Source organism: Rousettus aegyptiacus, unplaced genomic scaffold, assembly GCF_014176215.1.
Source record: "Rousettus aegyptiacus isolate mRouAeg1 unplaced genomic scaffold, mRouAeg1.p scaffold_m13_p_3, whole genome shotgun sequence".
NCBI classification, from domain to species: Eukaryota; Metazoa; Chordata; class Mammalia; order Chiroptera; family Pteropodidae; genus Rousettus; species Rousettus aegyptiacus.
This window is the reverse complement of record NW_023416306.1, coordinates 2,342,924-2,365,781: the sequence shown is the minus strand read 5'-3', so window position 1 is coordinate 2,365,781 and position 22,858 is coordinate 2,342,924. Positions and strand designations below refer to the sequence as shown.

Below are 22,858 nucleotides of genomic sequence, written 5' to 3'. Positions count from 1 at the left end.
ATCGCTTTACTCCTGGAGAACCCAGACCAGGAAGTACTTTCGTGAGTGTCTGGAAAGACACCAGACTAGCCCAATTCAGGGGACTCCGTTCCTTCCTTCCTTCCTTCCTTCCTTCCTTCCTTCCTTCCTTCCTTCCTTCCTTCCTCCCTCCCTCCCTCCCTCCCTCCCTCCCTCCTTTCCTTCCTCCCTCCCTCCCTCCCTTCCCCAAGTTACTGACCAGGCAGCGACGTTTACGGAGAAAGGCTCATGCCTGGGGCCCAGGGCTCTCCTGGGGGCCTAAATCCAGCACAGGGAGGGCTGGATCGTGCCGCCCAAGGGGCAGATGCAGAGGACTTTGCCTGGCTCACACAGACGGCGGCTTCGAGCGGCTACACTCACAACCCCGGCTCCGCGTGCCGAGTGGCAGAGCAGGAGACAGCACCCTGGAGTGTCCGTCACCCCCGGGAGTCCTGGGGAACAGAGCAGTTCAAGGTGAGGGCTCAGGGTGAAGACGAGCAGGCAGAGCTGACAGTGTTTAAGGAATCCCAAAGGATGCCTGAAAGGGTTTCTGGAAGTTGCTTGCAGGGTAAGACGATTACTCCCAGAATTAAAGGAACCTGAGTCGTGAGGGCCTGGAAGGATCCAGCTGCAGAGATTACGGCCAAGGAACAGGGTGACAGCTGTGAAAATTATCAGGACGGTGAAGGGGGGCTGGCAGGAGGAAGTAGCCAGGGCTGTCACAGAGACGGCGGCTCGAGAGTCACAGGGAGCCACATCCAAATCTCAGGTCGGCTTCCTTGTGAGCTGAGTCACCTGGACAAACCCTCGCTAACCTTACAGGGTTGTTGGATGGAGCAGGAAGTCGTGGGTACGAATCGGCCGGCACACGGGAGCCGTCGGAGCATGACAGCTTTGTGCCCACGGGACTGGAGACACCTCAAGCCCACGGGTGCTCACGTCTGCTTAGGTGCAGGTGCCGCACACGCACCCCGCTACAAACTGGCCATCTGCTTGGGACCCCTCGAGAAAGCGGGGGTACTTCGGACTGCTACGTGAAGACCGTTGGCACGTGGCCCATCACTGCCAGGGCGGGACAATCCCCCAGTGGAGCCCTGAGCCCACCCTCCGATCCAGCAGCCAGGGCTGGGCACGTGCCCCGGACCAGACGCCAGGGCAACCCTGGGCACACCCTCCGCATCCTGTCTCCCCTAGCCACCCCGGGGACACCAAGCCCAGACTACCCGCCCCTCCAGACAGTGAGGTGCCGCCGCCCTCCCGCAGGGCAGCCCAGGCCCCCTCTCGTCTGCCCAGCCTGCTTCCGAGCGCCAGCTCAAGGCGCGGGTGCCGGCCGCCCGTTCCCAGAGCCATCAGCTCAGGCAGCAGCTCTGTCACGCCCCCCCCCCCCCATGCAGCTGACCCCTGAGGCCCGTCAGTCAGAGACCCAGGGAGGCACTGTCACCGCGGGGGCCCCGGGCCGCGTCCTCACGCTGTCACCACGACCCTCAGCTCCGTTTAACACAGGAGGAAAGCGAGGCACGGAAGGAACATGGCATCTGAGGTCACGCCAGGGACCCGGGCCACGCCCAGGTTCCCCCGAGGCTGGCGGAGCGGGGAGGCCATACGGTCCAGCTTCTGGGAGGCCCGCGCCCACACGCACTCGGCCTTGGAACGTGAGGCATCGGCGTCACCACTGTGAGCAGAATTCGCCACAGTTTACCGTGAATTCTGCCTGGTGACGTGACTAACACCTACCTACGGGGGTGGGTGGGGGGGATGAGCCCCAATCAATCGAAGTCGCCTAACATTTCCTGGCAGAATCCCTCCAGGCCATGCAGTGGGGGACGGGGGGGCTATGCAAGCAGCAACCCTTCCGAGGAGTGTGACCACTCTCCTGGACGCCCGGCCCTCGTCAGGGAACAGAGCGTGGAGCTCTCGGCCTGTCCTCCCTGTCCTGGGCCGGCCTGCGCCCTCCCTGGCTCTCCAGACACGTCACGGGCATCTCGCTAATATGACAAAGGGCGGGCTCAGAAGTCAGGCCTGGGGCCCCTGCTTCTGTCAGGGACTTTTATTTTTCTTTTCTGAGCTGCTGATGGTTTAAAGATGTGGGCCACGTTCTGGTCCAGCAGAACCCTTGGGGCGCCCCATGGATCGCTGGGCCCCGGCCGGCCCTCGGAGGGGCAGTGGCCAGCCACGTCCCCGTCTGGCACAGATGCGCACGCATCTCCTTCGTCCTGCGGGCTGCCGTTCCCCCGGCGAGATCCACCTGGCTGTGAGCCCTCTCTTGTCCCTCTCCCCTTCCCACTACAACGGAAAACATGACTCAGAGTAGGGCCGCTGGCCCCTCACACAAACACTCCGCACGCAGCTGGGCTCAGGCGCACGCTCTGACCCCACGGATCTCATCTAAGAAGTACGCAGAGGACACGGGGCCCAGGGCTCGGGGCGGCTTTGCAAAGTGGGGCTGAACGACATGGACCGAAGTGCTGCTTCCTCCTGAGACCAGGGCCCGGCGCCCAGCCCCGACCGGGGCCCAAGGAGACCAATGAGGGCAGAGAGGTGTCCCCAGGCCTCACCACCCTCCTCCCCTCACTCCCTGCTGCTGCGACGAAGGTCCAGCGAAAAAGGGAAAAGAGACTGTGCCTGCAACGGAGTGAGACCCCACCTCACTCGGACTCCAAGCCTCCAAGCGCGCTCCCAAGAGGCCAGACAAACCAAATTTCCACAACTCACGCGCTGTGTTAAAGGTTCCGGCTCTGCCGCTTACTAGCTGTGGGGCTTCTGGGGCCTCAGTTTTCTTGCCTATAAAATGCAAGGTACCTCTTGTCTTGGAAAGATGTCATCGGGATGAAATAATACGTGAAAGCAAGGGAAGGTTAAAAAAAAAAAAAAGGAAGGAAAAGAAGGTAAAAAGGGAAGGAAGGATGGAGGGAGGAAGGGAGGGAGGGAGGGAGGGGGAAAGGAAAGGAAGTCCCAAAGAATCTTATTCTTTACCCCAAGCCAACTGTCCCCCTCCTGTGCCACACGCTCTTTCTACCTTAATCAACTTTTCTGTAGTTAGACTCAGCCCAGACCATGAAGAGTGCAGGAACCCCGAGGCCGGCTGGTGCCCAGCTGCCCCTTACCAACCCCCGCCTCCCCCTCCGCCCAGCTCAGAGCCTGGCCATTCCCTGGCTGGTTCCCACAGATCACACAGTGGGGGGTGGGCCCAAGAGCCCCACAGGACAGCCCCCCTTCTTCCAGCTCCCTGGGCTGCAGAAGACACTGCCCCCCATGTGCCCTCCAGCCCTGGAAAAGAGCAGTCCCCAGAGTTTGTAAACCCTGCTTCGGGCCAGGCAGCTGTTTGTAATCCGGCAGGCCCTGCCCCAGGAAGGGGAGGTGGGAGCCTGTCCGCAGGGAGGGGACAGTGGTTCTGCAGGGCGCGTGAGGACAGCCCAATTCCGAGGGGGGGGGCCGGGCTTGCACGCTCTGGCCAAGGAGTCAGGCCCCGCCCCAGGCCCCTGGCAGAGAAGTCTTCCCTCTGGAGAAGGGCGACCTCACACCCCGGGCGGGAGAGGAAAGCTGGAGCACCCGGCTTCTTGAAGGCCGTACGCCCTCTTCCCTCCTCGCATCCTCCGGTGTAGACGCCCCCGCCACCCCATCCTCTACGCGGAAACCTGCAGACTACCTGTTTCAGGTGAGGGAGGGTGGTCCTGCGGGGACGCCAGCCTTGCTCCCACAGGCCCCTGCCCTCTCTCGGTGGTCTCTGGGTCCTCCCCCTGGAGCATGGAGGCATCGCTCAGCGGGGCCGCCCCTCGGCTCTGCCCTCACCCCGTCCTGCACCCAAGGGTGCCCCTGCGGTTCCCAGAGCACAAGGGGAACAGCCATCACCTCCCGAGTTAACCTCCCGAGTTAAACGGCCTTCCTTAAACTGAACCCGAAGAGCAAGAATGAGTCCCCCGAAAGCGAATACGCATGGGAATCCCGGCTCCCGCGCGCCCGCGGGTGCTCCTTGTCCTTGTCCCGCCTTCCCAGCGCCGACACCTGCCAGTCTGAAAGGCCTGCGAAGGGGCCATCCCTCGCTCCTCTGTGCATAAAACCAGCCAGGGACACGGCAGCTCCCTCCGCTCACGTGAAGAGCGACCCGGAGCCAGGCTCCCGGCGGCCACGCCCTTGACCTCCTCCCGCCCCGGGGGGAGGACCCAGAAACAGCACAGAAGAGAAAGCCAGATTCTCCCCCAAGTGAAAAATAAAGGAAAAGCAGGAGAAAAAAACTAACTGTAAAGACGGATCCCAGAAACGTCACAGCCCCCCCCCACTTCCATCCCCAAGCCCACGCCGACAAAGGGCCCTTTGCGAACATCACTCCAGCCCCTCAAATCAGAATGAACTCGGGGCGCAGGGCTGTGAGGTGGCCGTCTTTCCTGCGCCCCTCCAGCTCGCCCACCCAGCTCTGCCCACACGAGTGTCCGCTGCCCCCAATAGGCTCCATGCCTGAGCCACGTGGGCTAGGGCCCCTGGCGCCCACTCGGGCACACACCTGCCCCGCTGTCTGCCCCCCCAAAGAAGAAGGCCTTGACACTCGGCAGGACAAAACCACCGCGGAAAACGGCCCACCAATGTGTACTGCCCGTGCACATTCTCATGCATCAGAAGTGAAGGAGAAACTGAGGCAGGGGCCCTGAGGCTGCTCACGTTGGCAGGGAGCACGCATCCCCACCTGAAGCGCAGGCCCCTGGCTGCCCCGGGGAGCCCCCTCACCTGGCTCTGAGATGGCAGCGTCACGAACGAGCACGTTCGCCCCAAGGACCTACATAAGATGGCGGCGCGCTTTTCACTGGGGGGCAGAGGGCACCTGTCGCCCCTTTGTGCCAGCTGGGCTTGCAGAGCCCTCATTTGCACATCTGCAGGACGGGACCAACCCTGCCTGGTCCAGGTATCTGTGAGGATGACAGGTGCTCCACAGGGAACACCCTAGAGCTAAATACACACGGGAGCCAAAGGAAGGGCACACGGGAGAACCACCAGCACCCACCAAGGGATGCTGGGATGCTGCCTCCCTTCAAACGCCCGGGGCGGCGCGGGGCAAGAGCCGTGGGCTGTGGAGAAGCAGCCTCGTCTCAACTGGCCAGCGCCCCACCGGTGTGGCAGGTGCCTCCCCCTGATTGGCCAGCGCCCCATTGGTGCGGCAGCTGCCTCTCTCTGATTGGCCAGGGGCCTAGGGGTTGGCCAGTGGCTGCCTATGATTGGCCGGCGGCATGCCCGTCCTGATGGTAAAGGTCCTGACCTCCCACTTGGCAATTCACATGATTAAAAAAAATCGCCTGTTCAGGGGTCTGATTCCCTTGCTGCACTTGAAGCTCCTGTTAGGCAGGACGGCTCACCTTGTGGCTCACCTGTGCACCTGCTGCCTTGTACCCAGGTCCGACTCGAGTCGGAGGTCCACAAACACTTCAAACAGAGCCACTGTCACGCCCGGCTTCCCCGCAGGAGGGCTAGCCTCTCCCACGCTCCCTCTGGAACTCTCCCCGGGAAAGAGATCCCCCTCGTCACCCCGCTGGCCGGAGGGGCGGTGACCGCCTCCACCTCCCACTGAGGTCAAAACTCTTTTTTCATGGTGAGATCACTATTTTTCTAATGCAGGGCCAGAGTTTTTACATTTAAATCACACCCACTACAGACCCACATTTCGATGTCATTTTGTGGTGTTTATGGGGGAAAACACATGCGCGCGCACACACACACACACACATACGGATGTCGTTGAGACCTGTGGCCGAGGTGCCGCGCTGGCTGGCGAGCACAGAGCAGCAGAGTGAATTTCGCCGAGGAACCGGGTCTAGGAAACTGCACGGAGGAGACCCCGGCTCCCACGCGGAGACACCGGAGACACCGCGGGAAGCGGGCGGGGCCCCTGGAGCTCCGTGTTACCAACTCCGGGTCAGACTGTGGGCCCATAGCTTAGGCCTGAGTCACCCAAGAGTGGCAGGGCTCTCTGCGAGCGTGGGCGTGCTGCTCAGGTCCGGGATCCTCTGGAAAAGCCACGAGCCACCAGCGGAGTCGGCGCGGGCGGGATGACGCCCCGATCACCGCGCGCGCGCGCAAAGCGCAAAGTGACCCCCATGGCCCGCACCTCGCATGCGCACGCCCCCGGCTTCGCACCCATTCATTCTGTAAACTCCGCTCAGCCGCCTGGGACCACGCGGGCACAGAAACGGCCCTTAGCCACCCGGAGTGCATGTCCCCCGAGGGTCCGCTCCCAAGTCTGGACCCCCAAGCCCCCTTGCAAGTGGGCGCGGCCTGAGGAGGATGGGCGGGGCGTGAGGAACACGGTGTGCCCCGCCCACCCAAGGACACATCTCCGTGACCAGCTCAGAACCACAGAAGGTGCAGCAAGTGACCCGATGAACTCGCCAGGGGACACTGCCCGTGGCAGCTCCTCTCACGCTCACCCCCTGAGGGAGGTACCAGTGTGACTGTTCACGAAAGAGGGAGCAACTCGCCCGGGCAGCCAGTGAGCGGAGAGCCGGGAACTCGGTGCCGGCCCGGGCCCTCTGCCTCGTGCTGCACGGGGGTCTTCCCCGTGCCTCGTCCACGTTACGCACTGAATCCTCACGAAAATCCCGCCCAAGTTACAACTGTCACCTCCTTCTTCCAGACAGGGATGCTGAGGCACAGGAGACTACACAGACGGCCGCTGACCACCGCCTCACGGCCCCGGCCCGCGCCGTGGCAGCTCTGCCCGCGAGAAGGGCCGACGCCCGTCCCACCTTCAGGGTCCCCGGCTCTGCCGCAAGGAAAACAAAGACGTCGGACCGTCAGGTCCAGCTGGCCCTGCGGCAGGACCGCAGCCTCCCGGTGGCCCCGCAGGCTCCGTGGCCATGCTTCCTGTCCGCACTGCCAGTCCAGCAGGGGTGGGGCACCGTGAGAGAAAACTGTCACCTTGCCACGAGCTCCCAAAACACACCAGGCCCCGGAGGCAGGAGCGCCTCGGCGACCGCGGAAACACGTGTGCGAGTATGTGCACGAACACGCTCAGACCCGTGTGGACGGACACCCACGGACGCCCACGGACGCATCCCGCAGCCGCACACACAGCCGCGGGGGTCACGCCAACCCACACGTCCACACGCGCACACGCCGACACACACACGTGTACCAGCTCGGATGGGCTTGCAAAGCCCTTCCACCTGGGTCGCCTGTGCGACCTGTATGAGGACCCCGTGGGGAAGCGGGGCCACCAAGCGCTCGGCCAGACCGAGACAGCCAGCCAGTGGGTGGTGGGCCCTGGGGTCTCAAAGGGACCGAGCCTTCCCCACGGCCCTCTCCTGGAACACTCGCCCGGAAAATGGATTGTGGCAACACTGCACTGTCTCCTTGGGCAAAAATGCCACCCGCAAGGGCAGCCGGGCGCCCTTCACGCCGGGTGCCCTGCAAGGCTCCGCCCGGCGGTGCCTCCGTGTGCCTTTACGACCTCCCCTCCCAGCCCGCGAGGCGGTTCGCTCCATTTCCCTGGGGGCCAGCGCTGCACTACAGGGACTGGCCCCTCGCAGAGAAAGAGAAGCTCCATTTGCCCTGATTTCCCAACGGCCCACGCCACCCCTGGCGATCGCTCAACAATCCGATGGCCCGAGGACTGTCCCCTCCCACCGCCAGCGGCCTGTCACTGGGCACCGGTGGCCCCACACCCCCAGCCCTGGCTGTCAGCAGCTGTCAGTCTGCCTGCGGAACTGCGGGGCCTCACGTGCAAAGGGTTAAGGACCGCCCCCCCTCACTCTCCCACCGGCTGCCCCTCGGAGACTCCCTTCCTCCCAGCAGCCACTTCTGCTGGCACAGCACCCCAGGACAAGCATGCTGCTGGGGACGCCCGGCCAGGCAAGTTAATGAGGGGCTTTCCAGGCCAGGAGAGCAGCTCAGCCCGGGAGAACATGGCAGCAAGCGTGGAATGTCCTGCCAGCACGGAGGAAGGACCAGACTGAAACCAGAGGGGGACGGGGACACCTGCTCAGGAGACTGTGCGGGGCACTTCCGGGGTAAGAGGAAGGGGAAGAGCAGGAGGGGGAAGGCCGAGTTTAGCATCAGCTCCTCCAGGAAGCTTCCCCAGATCGCCCCAACAGGGCCGACTGTTATAAATGACACTTGGCTTGAAAATGAACGGTGACATGAGCTATGTCCACACGTGTGCCTCCCATAAGGCTGCGGGCTCCTACAGCGAGGACCCGCCACCTTCACCTGGCTTTCGGTAGCCCTCCAGGCCGGGGCGCAAAGGCAGGAAGCCTACAGGGGCCAGCAGGCCATACGCAGGAGGGAAGGGCCCGGTTAAAGTCGACACAGTGGAGTCTGAAGGCAACTGGTCCCCCTGAAGGCATTCCAGCAAAAAAGAAGGGAGGAGGGAGGGAGGGGTCAGGGATGGAGGGAGGGAGAGAGGGGAATAAGGGCAGAGGGCGGGAGGAAGAGGACAGAGGCAGGAGAAAGGAGGGAGGGAGGGGGGAACCGAAGGTTTGAGCTGGCCAGCTGGGCCGCCTCCCTCATCCCGGGCCATGTTGGGGCTGGGCCCTCAGGCCACGGCTGCAGCTCAGGGCGCTGGGCCTCTCCCAGAGGAGAGTCGATGATAAACGGATGTGAAATGAGAAGGTGAAACCCCCCAAGTCCAGGCGCTGAGGCAGGAAGAAGGGGGCAGTGCAGTCGGGGCCGGGCGCAGAGGTCAGGCAGACGCAGAATCGGAGGTCCCTGCTCCCGCTGCCCACGCCTCTCAGGGCCTCTGCCAGCCCTCTGTCACCGCGTCACCGCCCAGACCTGCGCCAGGGTCCAGGGAGGCCGGGTGGGTACAGGCCTTCGCACGGGCCAGGCATCGTTGCCAGGTGTGGTGGTCTCCCGGGGAGCTGGCGCCCACAGCCAGGGCCCCAGCGTGGCTGCAGCAACGGTGCCCAGGCGTCTGGGTGACTCATCCCCGACCCTCGGGGGCTCAGAGCTAGTCTTCCCGCACTGTTACCGTCGTTATGTGTGAGTACGGGGCAGTGGGTGTCTGTTCCCCACACCCCTCTGCTCCTCCCAACAATGTCTCTGACCCAAGGAGGTGGCAGGGAGAAGGGGAGACAGGGCCAGACAGCCAGCAGGCCGGGGCCGGGCAGGCCGGCATCAGCTGTGCTTGGCTAAGGGTGTGGCTGTGGTGAGAATCCAGAAATATCTGAAGGGTGGGGTACCAGGGCAGGCTCTGGCCAGCACCCCTGGAACAGGCCTGCAGCAACATCATCAGAGAAGGGACTCTGTGCCTCTGCAAGGGGAAGACGCTCCTGCCCGCGGCCACCACTGGGTGGTCACAGCTGCTGGGCGGTGACTGTGGCTCCAACCCCTCTAGCAGCCACTTAAATCTGGAGGATGAGGCCAGGGCTGCAGGCAAGGCTCGGCCTGCGAGCGCCTCCCACCGACTTTCTTTAATGGGGAGAGGCGGGGGTGGGGGGGGAGGATGGAAAGGATGTCTCCCCAGCCAACTCGATTGAGTCAGAGGAAATTTAACCATTTGCTCTTGGTCAAGTCCCACCAAACTTGGACGGCTCTCCCCACAAATTACTGCAAAAGGCGATCACGTGACTGGGGCCGGCCAATGACATGCAGAGATGACCTCAATTCCCAAATATTGGGGTCAAGTTTCATTTCACATACTCTCCTTTGCCCGTTACAATGTTAAACGGCCCCAAATGCAATCTTACTTTTCATTCCTGCACACACTTGGCCAAGAGGAAGGTAAGAAAAAGAGCCATGTTCGGAGAAAACCCGGAAAACATCTGGCAAACCTCAAAATGGAGAGAAGGAGAGGGGCTGGCGGAGGACCTCCCCCACCTCCCCGCCTCTCCAGCGCACAGCCAGCCACCCCCACTGGCCACGCACCGAGGATGACTCCAAAACGGTCCCGCCCGGGGCGGAGAGAGGGCTGTGGGACCCGCCAGAGAAGCGGCTTCTTCACACGCTTCTCATGTCTTTTTGACAAAAGGAAACTGTCCAGCTCTATAGCCAAGGTCCACCTCTGGGCTTTAACTCCCACGGGTGCCCCTCAGTTAGGAAGGGAAATCGGAGAGGAAGCAGGGGACTCGGGCAGGGTGCAGAGGTGGGGAGCAAGCAGCCAACTCCAAACCCGGGCAAAGGCGTGCTCTGTGGGCTGCCCAGGCAGTGCCCAGCCGCGGCGTCCGGGGCGGCCACTGCCCCAATGGCTCCTGGGAGAAAGCCCACCAGAGGGGCCGGGACAGGGCGCCGTCCCTGGGCGACCAAGGGGCCCCTGACCACATCCCTCGCCAGGCTGCACACCACATTCCTGGAGGCTTCTATTGTCCCCCCCCCCTCCAGTCGACCCCAGGAGACACCCAGAGCCAGCTAGCCCCAGCTCGCCGGCCCAATGGTGGCAGCCCAGGGGTAAGGGCCCCAGATCTCAGACAGAGCCAGGCGGGCTCCCCTCCCCTCCCTCGGCGCCTCATGGGCTGGGCACCCCGACTCCTGCTCACCTGCCAGGAAGAAAGGGAAGCACATCTCCATCGGCAAGGGAAACATGGGAGGTGATTCTTCCCACGTGTCAAGTTTCGAAGCGCAGGACAGGAGGGGGCCTTCCCACAGGGGCCGCGGGCGGGTGCGGCTGTCCACTGAGCCCACCGCCCCAGCCCTCTGCCCTGACCTCGCACCGGCGGCTGCGAGCCTCGCTCCCCGCCTGTTAGCGGGGTCTCAGGGGCCTTTCCGGGGCCTTGAGCTCTAAGGTGCCAGGGTGTGTGAAGAACCACCCCACAGGTGACCACCGAGGGCGATGCTCAGAGAGCCACTGTCCCGTCAGGAAGATGGGTCACGGGTGCCAGGAGCCCAGGCAGGCGCCCGGTCAGTGTCAGCTCCCAGAGGAGACGGCTCCTCCTAGGGGAGACCTCGGGCAGGGGCCCCACAGATGCACCTCAACCAAACCCCTGGCAGCGGGGACTCCAAGACCATTTCCTGGCTTTGGGCCACGAACCCCTCTGTGGGCTGCAAACCCGGGAAAAACTGCCCTCTGGGAGTCCAGAGGTTTGGAGTGGGGTACAGGACAGGGCTGGCGGGCCACGGTCCAGGGTGCCCCAGCACCACCCAGCACCTAGGTGGTGGGACTGCAGGAAGCCCCACTGGGGAAGCAGAGAGCCAGCCAGACCCAGAGAAGGAGGGAGGGGGTGCTGGGGGCTCAGGCTCTGGGACTCCCCCACCCCAGCCCCCGCCTCCGGAGTCCCTGCTGGAATTGGCAGGCTGTGACTCTAGGGGGCGACCCTTCCCGGTTTTCAGGACAGAAAGTTCTCTGCAGGGCTGTGCAGGCCAGAGCTGGGCTGCGGGACCCAGAACACGAAGTTTCAGGACAAAAGTTTGCCGGCCTCGCGGGCAGCTGTCGGCTGGTCCCGCACGCAGCGCGTCCCGGCTCCCGCGACGGCCCCACCCGGCCGGCGCGCTTGGCGCGCGGGGCATTGTGCTGGCGCGTCTCCCTCTCCGCGGCCCCCGACCGATGGCATTCGGAGTCTCGGCCCGTGCATTCCACAGCCCGGGGGGAAAGGCCGAGCGGGCGCGGAAGAGGCCGGCGCCCGGTGACAGCCGCGCCCGGCCCGCGCCCTGTCTTGCAGCCCCGCCGGCGCCCCCGCGCCCCCGCGCCCTTACCTGCGCGGCTCGGAGGCGGCGCCCACAGCAGCAGCAGCAGCAGCAACAGCGGCGGCGACGCGGACAGCAGCGGGGCGCCCGGGCGCAGCGGGCTGCGCGCTTTCCAGCGGGTGTGGACGTCCATGCCGGCGGGGCGCGGGGCGGGGCGCGCGGGGACCCTCGGGGACGCGGGGCTCGGCCCGGGCAGCGGACTCGGTGGGGCCGGCACGACCTCAGGAAGGCATGGGGAGCAAGCGCGGCTCGTTCCCTTTGTGGCGGCGGCTCCCCGGCACGGGTCGGCGCGCGCGCTCGCCCACGGGCGGGACGGCTCGACCTTGGCCCGCGGGGCGGCCGGGACCCCGCTCGGCTCGCTCGCCCTCGCCTCCTCCAACTCCTCCGACTCCTGCTCGCCTCCCCTGGCCGCCGCCGCCCCGCGACCCGCTCCCCGTGCGCGCTCCGCTCGAGTGAGGTCCTGAGCCAGCCGCGGGGACGGGGAGTGCGGACCTAGCCTTGGGCGCCGAGCACTTTTCCCTCCCTCCGCGCTGGAAGGCACCCGCGGGGGCTGTCGATCCCCGGCTCCCGCAGCAAATCAGAGCCCGGCGCTGGGCTCGGCCGGGCCGGCCTCCGCCTCCCACTGGGCGCCGCGGGCCAAGGGGTGGGGACAGCGGACGAGTTGCAGCGAGGAAGGGGCTGGCCCGGGGCGGGAGCGGACGTGGGGCGGGCGCGGCGCCCCCGATCTCTCGGCCAGCGCGCGCGGAGGGGCGAGGGGTCGGCCGCGGAGCCCGAGAGCCCACCCTGGCCCCCACTCTTCCCGCCCCTGGTGCCCACACCTGGCTGAGCCCCAGGAACCTGTGTGGAGGGGGCCCCGCGTTTGAGCACTCTGGGTTAAATAGAAAGTCGCAGCTCACCCCGCCTAACTTTTCTTTTACGTGGAAGACATCGGGCCCCTGGTCTGGGTGGAGACCGAACCTCCAGTCCAGCCACATCGCGGCGCCCAAGACTGCAGCCGGGGCGGAGGCTCGCCCTCGCTGTCCCCCCATAAGTGCAGACCCGGCATCCACGTCAAGCCGGGGTCTAACTTCCCAAAAGGTCCCCAAAGGAGCTCGCGTGTGGCGCAGCTGAACTATTGATCAGGCGAGGTCGGCCGGCACCCCCATTCCCCCTTCCTCATCCCAGCCGGCTCTGGACCCCTCTGGGAGCTGACAGTCCCTGGGGACGCTGCCAGCCCTGCCTTCCTGTCCTCACCTCTCTGAGCCCTGGTGAGGTCCCCCCTCCAGGCCCTGGCCTCCTGGCCGTTTGTTGGCACCCCACCCATCAGGCTCCCCAGGCCCAGAGAGCCTCCTGGCACAGCCTGGTGAGGTCCGGCTCGCAGCCCCTGGGGGGGGGGGGGGGCGCAGCGCTGCTTTTTAAAAGAGACCTGTGGAGGTGAATTAGGGGAGCTCTGCAGACCCTGAGCCAACCACACCTTCCGCATGGAACAAACCATGCAGCCGGTGATGCTGCAGCAAGGCAGGGACCCCAGCTCCCCAGCTCCCCGTCGCCAGTCACATCTCCAGACTGGGCATGAAATTCCTCAAATGCCCTTTAATTCCCATCACTCTGGAAACAGGCCTGAGGGGAGGGGCATGGGAGGGGAGGCAGTGGCCAGAGGCTAGTTTTGCTGGGGGTTCTCGTGTGCTGCCGCAGGAGTTGGATGGCGGGTCCCTGGTGCTACCTGACAGGTGAGGCTCCGTACCTGCCACACGTGGTCATCAGGCACCGAATTGCACAGGAACAGAATGAGAGGGGCTTCACGGCACACACACACACACCCACACGCATGTGCACACTCACACACATGCATGCACACACATGCACACGCACACATGCATACACACATGCATGCACTCACACACACCTGCACACACCTGTGCGTGCACGCACCTGTGCATGCACACACATGCATGCACACACATGAGATGTTTGAGATACATTAAGCAAAGCAAAACCTTTCTGAATTTCATATTTTGTTGTTATTTGGTTTTTTTTTTTTACAACTCGCATAAGTCGCAAACGTGATGGGGTATGTGTGCATGTGCACGTACGTGTACGAGGTGTGTGGGACGGGAGGGCTGGAGCCACTGGCTCCTCACTCCCCTGTGCAGCTTAATGAGAGACAAATCCCACCTGCCACTCCCTACCCGCCAAACCCCGCCCAGCCCCTGCAGCTCCTCCCGCCACTGTGAAGGTCGGCTTCACCCCTGACGATTTGGGGGTGCTGACACAGGTCAGTGGCCTGGTTATCAGAAGAGTGCGGGTCTCCTCTGATGGTCACCTGTGCCTCAGTCAGCCCACCCTCCCAGCATGCAGAACTCAGAATGGGTGCCTGAGCTTAGCCCTGGGGTCGCACAGCTGGTCCATCAGGAGCCGAAAGTCAGGCGACCACCCGGGGTCCCTGGAGGGATCCCCAGAGAGCTGACTGCTCAGTCACCAGACTTGCTCCTCGTGGTTGTGGGCAGATAGGACACACGCCTTTTTTACCCTCTCCTAGGGAGCAAGGGGTGCGCTGGCTCATCCAAGCTGACAAGCGTGGGGTTCTACTTCGTCTGGGTCTGCAGTGGTGGGGGGGGGGGCAGATTCCTATCCCACCGAGCAACTCAGAGAAAGGCCCCCAAACCGGGCAGCCGGGCCCATCAGCCCAGGGCAGCAGGCGATGGCTGGAGTTCTGGTGGTGGCCGTGTAGAGCATCGGCCATGAGGGGCCAGCTGTGCTTGGCCCTCGGCCGTGCGAGTCCACACTGCATCAGGTCACACGCAACAGTGGGGGGTAATCGCGCTTCTCCCCTGTAGGGATGAGGAGTGAGGAGCTCACCCAAAGCACTGGCTCCTCCGTGCCCCAGCCCAGCCGGAGCTGGAAGCCAGCTTCGCCTTGGGGCGGGAAAGGGGCCGGTCACCCTGCCCGGCCCTGCCCGGTGGAGGCTGGCCCACAGACAGGTGACCCGCCGCCACCCCTCCCACTCGTGACTAGAGCAGAGGGTCCCTTGAAAACTCTTCATTCGGCCCTCAGCTCCGGGGCGTCTTGCCGAGCACGACCACGGCCAGGGCCCTGGCGCCTCCGACGCCTGGGCGGGCTGGGGACACCTGTTTGCAGAGTGCTTTCCTCGCCCGCCGGAGTCAAGGCCAGGGTCCCAGCCTGGCCAAGGCCTAGGGCTCTGCAAACCCCCGCCTGCCGTCGGCCCCGCCCCCCTCGCTGTCCCTCCCCTGCCACCGGGTGTGCCCCAGGGCTGGCACCTGGGACGCGACCGCCCGGCTTCCCCTTGCCCTGCGGTCGGTTCTCACTTGTTAGGCGTGGTCTGGACAGAGCATGCATGACAAACACCCAGCGATGCCCTCTCTGGGGTCCGTGTTTCATTGCCCGCCTGCCCATCATACGGGGCCACCCAGCTCCCAGAGTCATTGCCAGGCTGGGACACAGCCGGCCGTCTCCAGGGGCACCCTCCCTCCAGGACAGTGGGTCCCGTGTCTCCTTCCCGCCTCACAGCCAGTGGAGGGAGTGAAGAGACCCAGGGGTCTGCTTGCCCTCCAAGAGTCCGTGGGGCACCAGGGCACCGAGGTGGGCCCCCAAGGGACTGGACGACCTGCCTGGCTGGACTTGAACCCAGAGCTCCCGTGCGACTCCGCTCTCCAGAAATAGGGAGGCTGTCAGCAGGAGGGCCAGCCCTGCTGGCCCCAGGAGCCCCCACCTCCGCCCCTCCCACCCTGTGCAGGCCGTGCCTCTCAGCACACAGGGGTCTGCCCACCCTGGGGTGGGGCGGGGGCATGGGGCTCATAATCCCAGTGGATACCTGAGTAGTTACTCAGGAAAACCTACCACCATCGAGGCCTATGACAAAGTGTGTCCTCTGTCCCCTGCTTTTGAAGCATTCTTTATTTAACTTAGGCACGGTTGGGGAGGCCTGGGACAGACCGTGGCTTCAACGCCAGCAATGTCCAGGAGGCCGACAGTCACTGGTCCAGGCGTGAGCAGGGAAGGCTCCTCCCGAGGCCACTCCCTCCGGCCTGCAGACGACCACGTCCCCCAAGTCCCCGCATGGCCGTCACTCTGCCGCGTCTGTATCTAACTCTCCTCTTGTAAAGAAGCCAGAACATTGGCTGGATCCACCGTCACGTTGGGGTGGCCGGATTTTAGCTCAGTCACTTCCTTAAGGGCCCTGCCTTTGGGGCGGGGACACAGGTCAGCCCGTGACACCGTGGCAAGCCCAGTCTGGGGGCTGGTCGGGGAACCCCTGGGCAGGGGGCGCCCAGCTTTCCAGGACAACGGGAGCCTCCTGACCCCCACGGGGCTGGGGGCACAGCAGCATCCAGTGGGAAGGACCTCAGATGGCATCTGCCCTGGCGGCTGGTCCAGCCCTGCCGGTGACGCCCCTCCTTCGGCACATGGAGTTGAGTGTCCGTTCTGTGTGTCAGAGGGCACACTGGGTGTCAGAGGGCACAGCGTGTGGGGCAGGACACGGGTAGAGACGGCGCCGCCTGCACAGGCTCCCCTGTCCCGCCCCTCCCTGGCCGCAGCGACTTGCCCTTCCCGCTCTGGGAAGGTGGTGCCCCAGGCCCGCAGGGGTGCAGGGGGTGGTCACAGTCTTTGGGACAGCTGCGCACACATCCACGCGGGCAGAAGCCGGGCCTAGAGCACTGTGCGGTCATGTGCAGCTGCGTTCATGTCCTTGCCACCCCGAGCAGGCGGCCACTGGACCGGACCTTTCAGCCCGGCCCACTGTCCGTGCAAGATCAAGATTCGGCGAGTGACCCAGAGGGCGCGTGGGGCTGTGCTGGAAGCTGGGAGCCCTGTGCTCTGGTCCCGGTCATCACGCTGAAGCCCAGGGCCGCAGGAGTCGTTCTGAAATCCTGCAGGTTCACCTGCCTGGTGGCCATGGAGGCTCCCACCTGGGCCAAAACCTCCATGACTGAGAAATGAAGGCTCTTCCTCCCAGGGCTGGGCCAGCCTCCCGACCCAGAACGCAGCAAAGGAGCCACTTCCGTTGCAGAGGCCACGTGCAAGCCACCACATGCAGTGCCAGGCCCGCCAGCTCTGCACAGACCGGTCAGGAGTCGGCCGGCGGCATCGTGTGGACCAAGCCCACGCGTCTACCTGGAGGTGGCAGTTCTTCCAACACGGCCCTGACCATGGAGGCCAGGAAGCAGGGCCCTCGAGGGCCAGGGAGCCACCCATTGGGTGCGGGGACAGGGCAGCACAAGGCCCACAGCCCGCGGCTGGGTGTGGCCGGGGCCGGCATGACGTGACGGCTACAGCAGCTCTGGCCGCTGCCCGCCGGGCCCAGCCTTCCCCCTCCTCCGTGGAACATGGCTTTGTTTCCGCGTCAGCCCACAAAGACCTGGTTTACTGAACCTCGATGCTCCCGTCACGGGCCAAGTAAACGGCGCAAGGTAATGGGATTTCCAGGCAACGTGGCTGGTGACAGACACCGGTCGGTCGGACTTCGGCGTGAGTTTGCAATGACTCAGTGTTGGACGAACACACTTTCCAGCTGGGACGAGCTGGGCGCATTACCCGAGGAGAATGTTTTACAGACGAGGGTTGAGCCGCAGCCCAGGGAAATCCTCGCCGTTGTTAACTCGGGGAGAGAACCACCTGGGAGGGTGGCGCGGGCTGCTCCCCGGACTCAGAGAGCGTTTCTGGGGTGCTCGCGACGACACCCACATCGGGATCTCGCGGGGTCCTCCCCACTGCCCGGCACACGTGTCCACAGAGCCCCGAGCACGGGGCCTTCTCCCCTGGACCCCTGTGTAGGTGTGTGCGCATCATTCATGGTGGCACCTGGGCTGTTCCGAGCGCTGAGCACCCGCCCGGGGAGGCCTCGGCCATCCTCTCCCCTCGGCGTCCCCATCCGGCAAACCTTAGAGGGCCGACAGGTTAACCGGTAGGTGGCGGTCGTGGGGACCCCGGGCCCAGCCGGCGTGGGGCCTTGCCTTGGCCTCAGCACCCCAGGCTCCCGTCAGGCCCACGAGTGCAGGCGGAGGCGCTGTGAGCTGGAGGTGACCTTCTCGTAAGGTGAGAGGTTCTCGGTCCCACCTGCCAGGATGCCTGGGGGCCTCCCAGACCCACTTCAGGATGGGGATACCCCAGGGCCCCTGCAGGAGTGTAGGCCACCAACGGCCACAGCTGGTGCCCCGGCCCCTCCCTGTGCAGGGAAAGCCACGCCGAGGCGTGGACGCACCTGCCCGTTCTTCGAAACGCCCATGCCTAATATTTAAAAGCTCCAGCCCCACGGCCGCGCCAACTTCACCTTGGTTTCCATGAGTGTCCCGGGGCTGCCGTGACCGACGACCGCAGACTGGGTGATTACGACGCCAGGAATGTACTCTCTCCCAGTTCCGGAGGCTGGAAGTCTGAAATCCAGGTGCCGCCGGGGGCCCCTCCCTCCGGGCACCCCAGGCGAGGGTCCTTCCCGCCTCCCCCGGCTTCCGGGGGCTCCGGGCTCTCCGAGCGCGCGGCCGCGCCGCTCTCTGCTGTGTCTTCCCGTGGCTCCTCGTCCGCGCGTCTGCTCTGCTCTCCCTCTGCTCCCTCTTACGGGGACACCTGCGACGGCGGCCAGGGCCCCCCTGCGTAGTCCAGAATGATCTCTCCGTCTCGCGACCCCTAACTTGATTGCATCTCAAACAAGGTCACATTCACCGGGCGGGGAGCAGGACACGATTCAACCCACCGAGGTCCTGGACACCGTCGAAGAGGCCTCTGCGCCCGGAGTGTCCTTGCACGCCCCGCGTCTGAGGCCGAGGATGCACTGGAGTCCCCTGCGGTCTGGAGCACGGGGCCGGCGGTACCCACTGCGCATACGGGGCCCGCGCAGAAACCCCGAGGTGCCCCTCGCGTCCCGAGCGCTGGCCCCCGGCGCCGGGCCCCGGCTGGCACGAGGACAGGGTGCTCGGCGGGCCCCTGAGGTGCCAGCACACTGCCCGGGCGTGCCAACGCTGTCTGGGGTTGTTGGTTTTTCCAGTAGGGCTCGGTTTTATTTGTTTTTGTTGTTAGCATTAAACCAATATTTTTCATGGAAATAGCTCCCAGATGGAATTTTCTCCCATAAGAGGAAATAAAAGGGGATATAGAATGTAGAACGAGCCTCCCAAACTGTGGCTCCAACTCAGAAATCGAATTCACTCGTTCCCCAAAGCCTTTGAGCGCAGCCGACGAGCTGAGCGTCTAGGGGTGCACGCGACGTGTGACTTGGGGTAACAGGAGCGGGAGGGTGGGCGCAGGAAGGCGATGTCGGCAGGAACAGACCCCACGGCCGCCTGACCAGCACGGCCTTCCGCACCCCTCCCCGGCACAGCGACACCAGGAGTGGCCCCCACCTGCAGGCGAGAGTTCAAGCTCGGGGCATCAAAGAGTGGCCCATGGCCATCGGGGCCCCGGGCGCAGGCCCCGGGTCCCACTCGGAGCTCGTCCGGCCCAGAACGGATGCTCCTTCCCGTGCCTTCCTGAGCCGACACTCAGGGCCCGATGGGGCGGGGTGGGAGCCCCAGGAAGCAGCGGGTGCAGCGCTAATATCGGGGGACCCCTGGCAGGTCTGGCTGTGGGAGGGAGGCTGACAGCGGCTCCCAGAGGCAGGTCCAGGCTCTCGGCCCCAGAACCCGCGAACGCAACCTTATTTGGGAAAAGGGTCTGCGCAGATGTGCTTAAGTTAAGGGCCGCGAGATAAGGCGAGCATCGTGGTTCCGCCAGCTGGGCCCAAACGCCATCTCTTAGCAGCGGAAGAAGAGGGAGATTAAAACGTAAACACAGGAGAAGGCGCTGGGAAGGCCGAGGCAGAGGCTGGAGTGACGCGGCCTCAGGCTCAGAGATCCTGAGCCACCGGGAGCTGGAAGAGGCAGGAAGGGCCCTCCCGGGAGCCTCTGGAGGGAGCGGGGCCCTGCTGACACCGTGACCTCAGATTTCTGAGCTCCAGAACTGGGAGAGAATGAATCTCTGGGTTTTAAGCCACTCGGATTGTGGTCATCTGCCACGGCAGCCACAGGACCCTAATACAATGGCCTTCTGAGGCCCTCGGGCCAGGTGGGCAGGCCCAGAACTTGGGGTACCTGGAGAGAGACCGAGGGATGCTGGACACACCCGGCGGCGGGTCTGGCTTGAGCCCGCGGCCCTTAGCTGCCACGACCTAGAGTCTCGGCCCCCGAGGGTCCCCTCGCTCGGCCAACGGGGTGGACCTGGGAGAAGGCACCAGGCCTGCGCTGGGGACAGAGCTCCAATCCGGGAGGCCCGCGGGCCTGCTGCCACCCCAGGGCGGACCTGCGGGAGAGGAGGATGGGTCAGAGAGGCGGGTGGGCCCCGAGTCCCGTGACAAGAGTCCTCGTGAGAGCCACATGGAGGAGAGACATGGGAGGGGAGGAGAGGCCATGTGGCCACAGAGCAGAGACCAGGGAGCTTCGGCCACCAGCCAAGGAGCACCCGGGGCCACCAGCAACGGGAGAGGCAGGAGGGCCCGCCGCCAGGGCTGCCCGCGGGCGCCGGTCCCGCCGACACCGTGGTTGCAGACCCCGGCCTCTGCGCCGGCGAGAGGATGAATTCCTGTTGCTGTCAGCCCCCCAGTCTGTGGCCCTTCGTTAGGGGGCCACAGGAAACAAGGTAGGCTCCGGAAACTCAAAGGCGTGAGCGGCCAGCTGCATTCCCGCCGGGGCCGGGAGTCGGGGCCGCTGCCTGGGGGCCGGGCACCGCGAGGCCGCCGCCCCACAGAGGCATCTCAGGCTGCCCCCTGCCAACCTGCCTACGCTCCGGGCCGCGGGCTGCGTGGCCTGTGCGGCCTGGCGTGCCACGGGCACTCACATCCGCCGCTCAGCCGAGGAGGACCCGGACTCCGTGCCAAGGAGCGTGAGACGGAACGTGCCTCGCGCTAATGAGACCTGGGCCTGGGCGTCTCCAGGCCATGCGCCCCCACCCCGGGGGGTCGCCTCCGCCCTCCAGGCACCCCGCCAAGCCCCTCCCCAGCGAGGAATGTCCCCTCCGAAGCCCACAGCCTGTGCCGGCTGCGAACACGGGATCCGGCCCCTCGCCGGAGAGTCACCGCGATGTGCGGGCGGCGAGCCCTGGGGACAGTTCGGCACTCCTCGATTCTGTCAGCGAGGAGATTTGCTTTAACGGGAACCGGCAGAACCCCGCGTGCAGGCTTCCCACTCCCGCAGGGCCCAACGCAGCGAGCGGCCTGGCCCCCCACCCCAGGCGGGGCGGCTGCGAAGTTCTGGGGGGAGGGCACGAGGCAGGGGAGGGCATCCCTGGCATCTCCCTCCTGGCCGCCCCCCCCACCCTCCCTGCCCCTCACCGCCTACTCACCGGCCCTCAGCTCCCGCACCCCATGTCCCCTGCCACTCCGCCCTCCCTTTGCTGCCCTGGCCCGAGAACAGGTGCAGACTCCTCCCCCTACCCTGCTGTAGGCAGGCACCGGGGACGGAGGGCCTCCTCCAAGCTGGCCGCACGCCCCGGCCGGGACACTGGCCTCCCTGGGCCCCAGTTTCCTCACGTGTTAAGCGACCACCTCAGAGGGCGTCACGAGGACTCGGCGGGGCGATCCGCACCCTCGTTACCTGGCACGCGGAAGGCGCTCGACCACGTCAGGCTTCGGCCTGGATGATCAGCGGTCTGGACACTCGTCACAATCGCAGAGCTGGTGGGAGGCTGTTCCTCGGCGTCCTGGAGACCGGGCCACCAAACGCCCTCTCTCTCACCTCTGTGGACTCCGGAAGGACGGCTCCGCCTCGGGTCTGTCCACCTGCCCCATGTTAGGAGAGGCCCAGCGGCGGGCCGGAGCTGGCCCGTGCCGGCTCAGAACGACCCGCCATGTGCTCTGTGTTCAGCGACCTCATGCCGATGGCTTAAAATGAGCCACGGTGCAAGTATTTACACCACGGAAACTGGCAGCTGCTTCAAAGCTGGGCCATTTTCCTGAGAGCCGCCAGCTAACTGTCGATCGCCACCTCGCTGGACTTGCCCCCAGGGGGTCCCCCACCTCGGCTGTGACCGCCAACCTTCCCCACAGCCTCGCCGAGATGCATGGGCCTGAGGGGAGGCTGCAAGGAGGAGCCGCCCCGTATCTGCTTTCCTGCACAGCTGTCTTCAGAGGGGCCGCCATGGGATGAGGGACTGATCCCACATGGGCCTGGAAACCCGCCGGGGAGACGTTTGGGGAACCGGGTCTCCTTGCATTGCAGAGGTATCTTAGAGCCCGGGACCTGCCGAGGGTGCCTGTCTGAGGGCCCCTCACAACTCAGCTCATCTTCCAAGCAAGGAGAAAGTTTCATCGTGAACGGATCCCGCTCCTCCCCCGCCTGCGCCCCTGTCCTCCTGTCCCCCCCCCCCCCGCTCCGGGAAAGTCCGACGCACACGCAGCTCTGCGCGCAGGCCTGGCCCGCAGCAGGATTCGATGGTGGCCAGCAGGCCCCTTGCTCGCGTCCAATCGCAGATTGTCAAAACTGGTTGGGCTCCCGGAGGTGGGCTAACCACCATCGCTGTCACTTCAGTTCTCAGCAAACACCCGGGATGGGGGCCTTGCCACAGCCCCTGCCCGAGGCACTTGGGACCGAGGCGCCCGTCTCCTGCCCCAGGGGGGTCTGGGGCCACGTTTGCAAACAAACTCTTGGCTTCCATTAGACCGGCACCCGGACATCCTGGATGCAAAGCATGCTGGGTTTTTGATGACTTTTTAAAATAAACCAAAAAAAATTTATTGAACAAAATTAAACAAAAAGATTAAATAAACAAAATTTAAAACAAAAATTTAAACAAAAAAAAATTTAAAACTAATATCGATAGATTTGAAATCGAGTTGACCAATGTTTGTTCTGGAGGACAACGATTGCATTTGCCCAAAGATCGGTCTCAAGCCAACGTCACAGAAGAAGGAAGGGTATCGTCCAGGAACGCGGCGGTTTCGTTTGATTTGCTCGTTGCCGACAGCAGGTACGACGCTTCTGAACACAACGTCTCCTCTGTACCTCACCAGGAAGTCCCCTTGGACAGACACGAGGGAGGCGAGTCTCCCCTCAGAGCAGAGCCGCAGCGAGGGCCCCAGGCCCCTGGCCGCCGGTCCAGCCTCTTCCCGTGACAGGCGGCACCTTCCAAGGCCCAGAGGCGACGGAGGACCCCACGCCTGTAACCCCCCCAGAACACAGATGCCGCCACCTCTGCCTAAGGCTCAGAGGCGGGACGGCGACACCCAAGCGTCTGGGCCCCAGCCCTGCCAGCTCCACGGGTGTGTCTGCGACACGCCTCTCGGCCTTTACGGCCGGACAAG

General features: G+C 64.7%; 1 protein-coding gene across 2 annotated transcripts in view; it reads right to left on the bottom strand.

Moving 5' to 3' along the window:
• COL5A1 (collagen type V alpha 1 chain) overlaps positions 1-12,111 on the bottom strand; it is a 117,080-nt gene extending 104,969 nt beyond the window's left edge. For both annotated transcript variants that reach the window (XM_016128784.2, XM_016128785.2), the window contains exon 1: positions 11,605-12,111. In XM_016128784.2, coding sequence (XP_015984270.2) covers positions 11,605-11,728 — 124 coding nt within the window. In that variant the 5' untranslated portion in view covers positions 11,729-12,111. The remainder of the gene's footprint in view (positions 1-11,604) is intronic.
• Between the last annotated feature and the right edge of the window lie 10,747 nt (positions 12,112-22,858).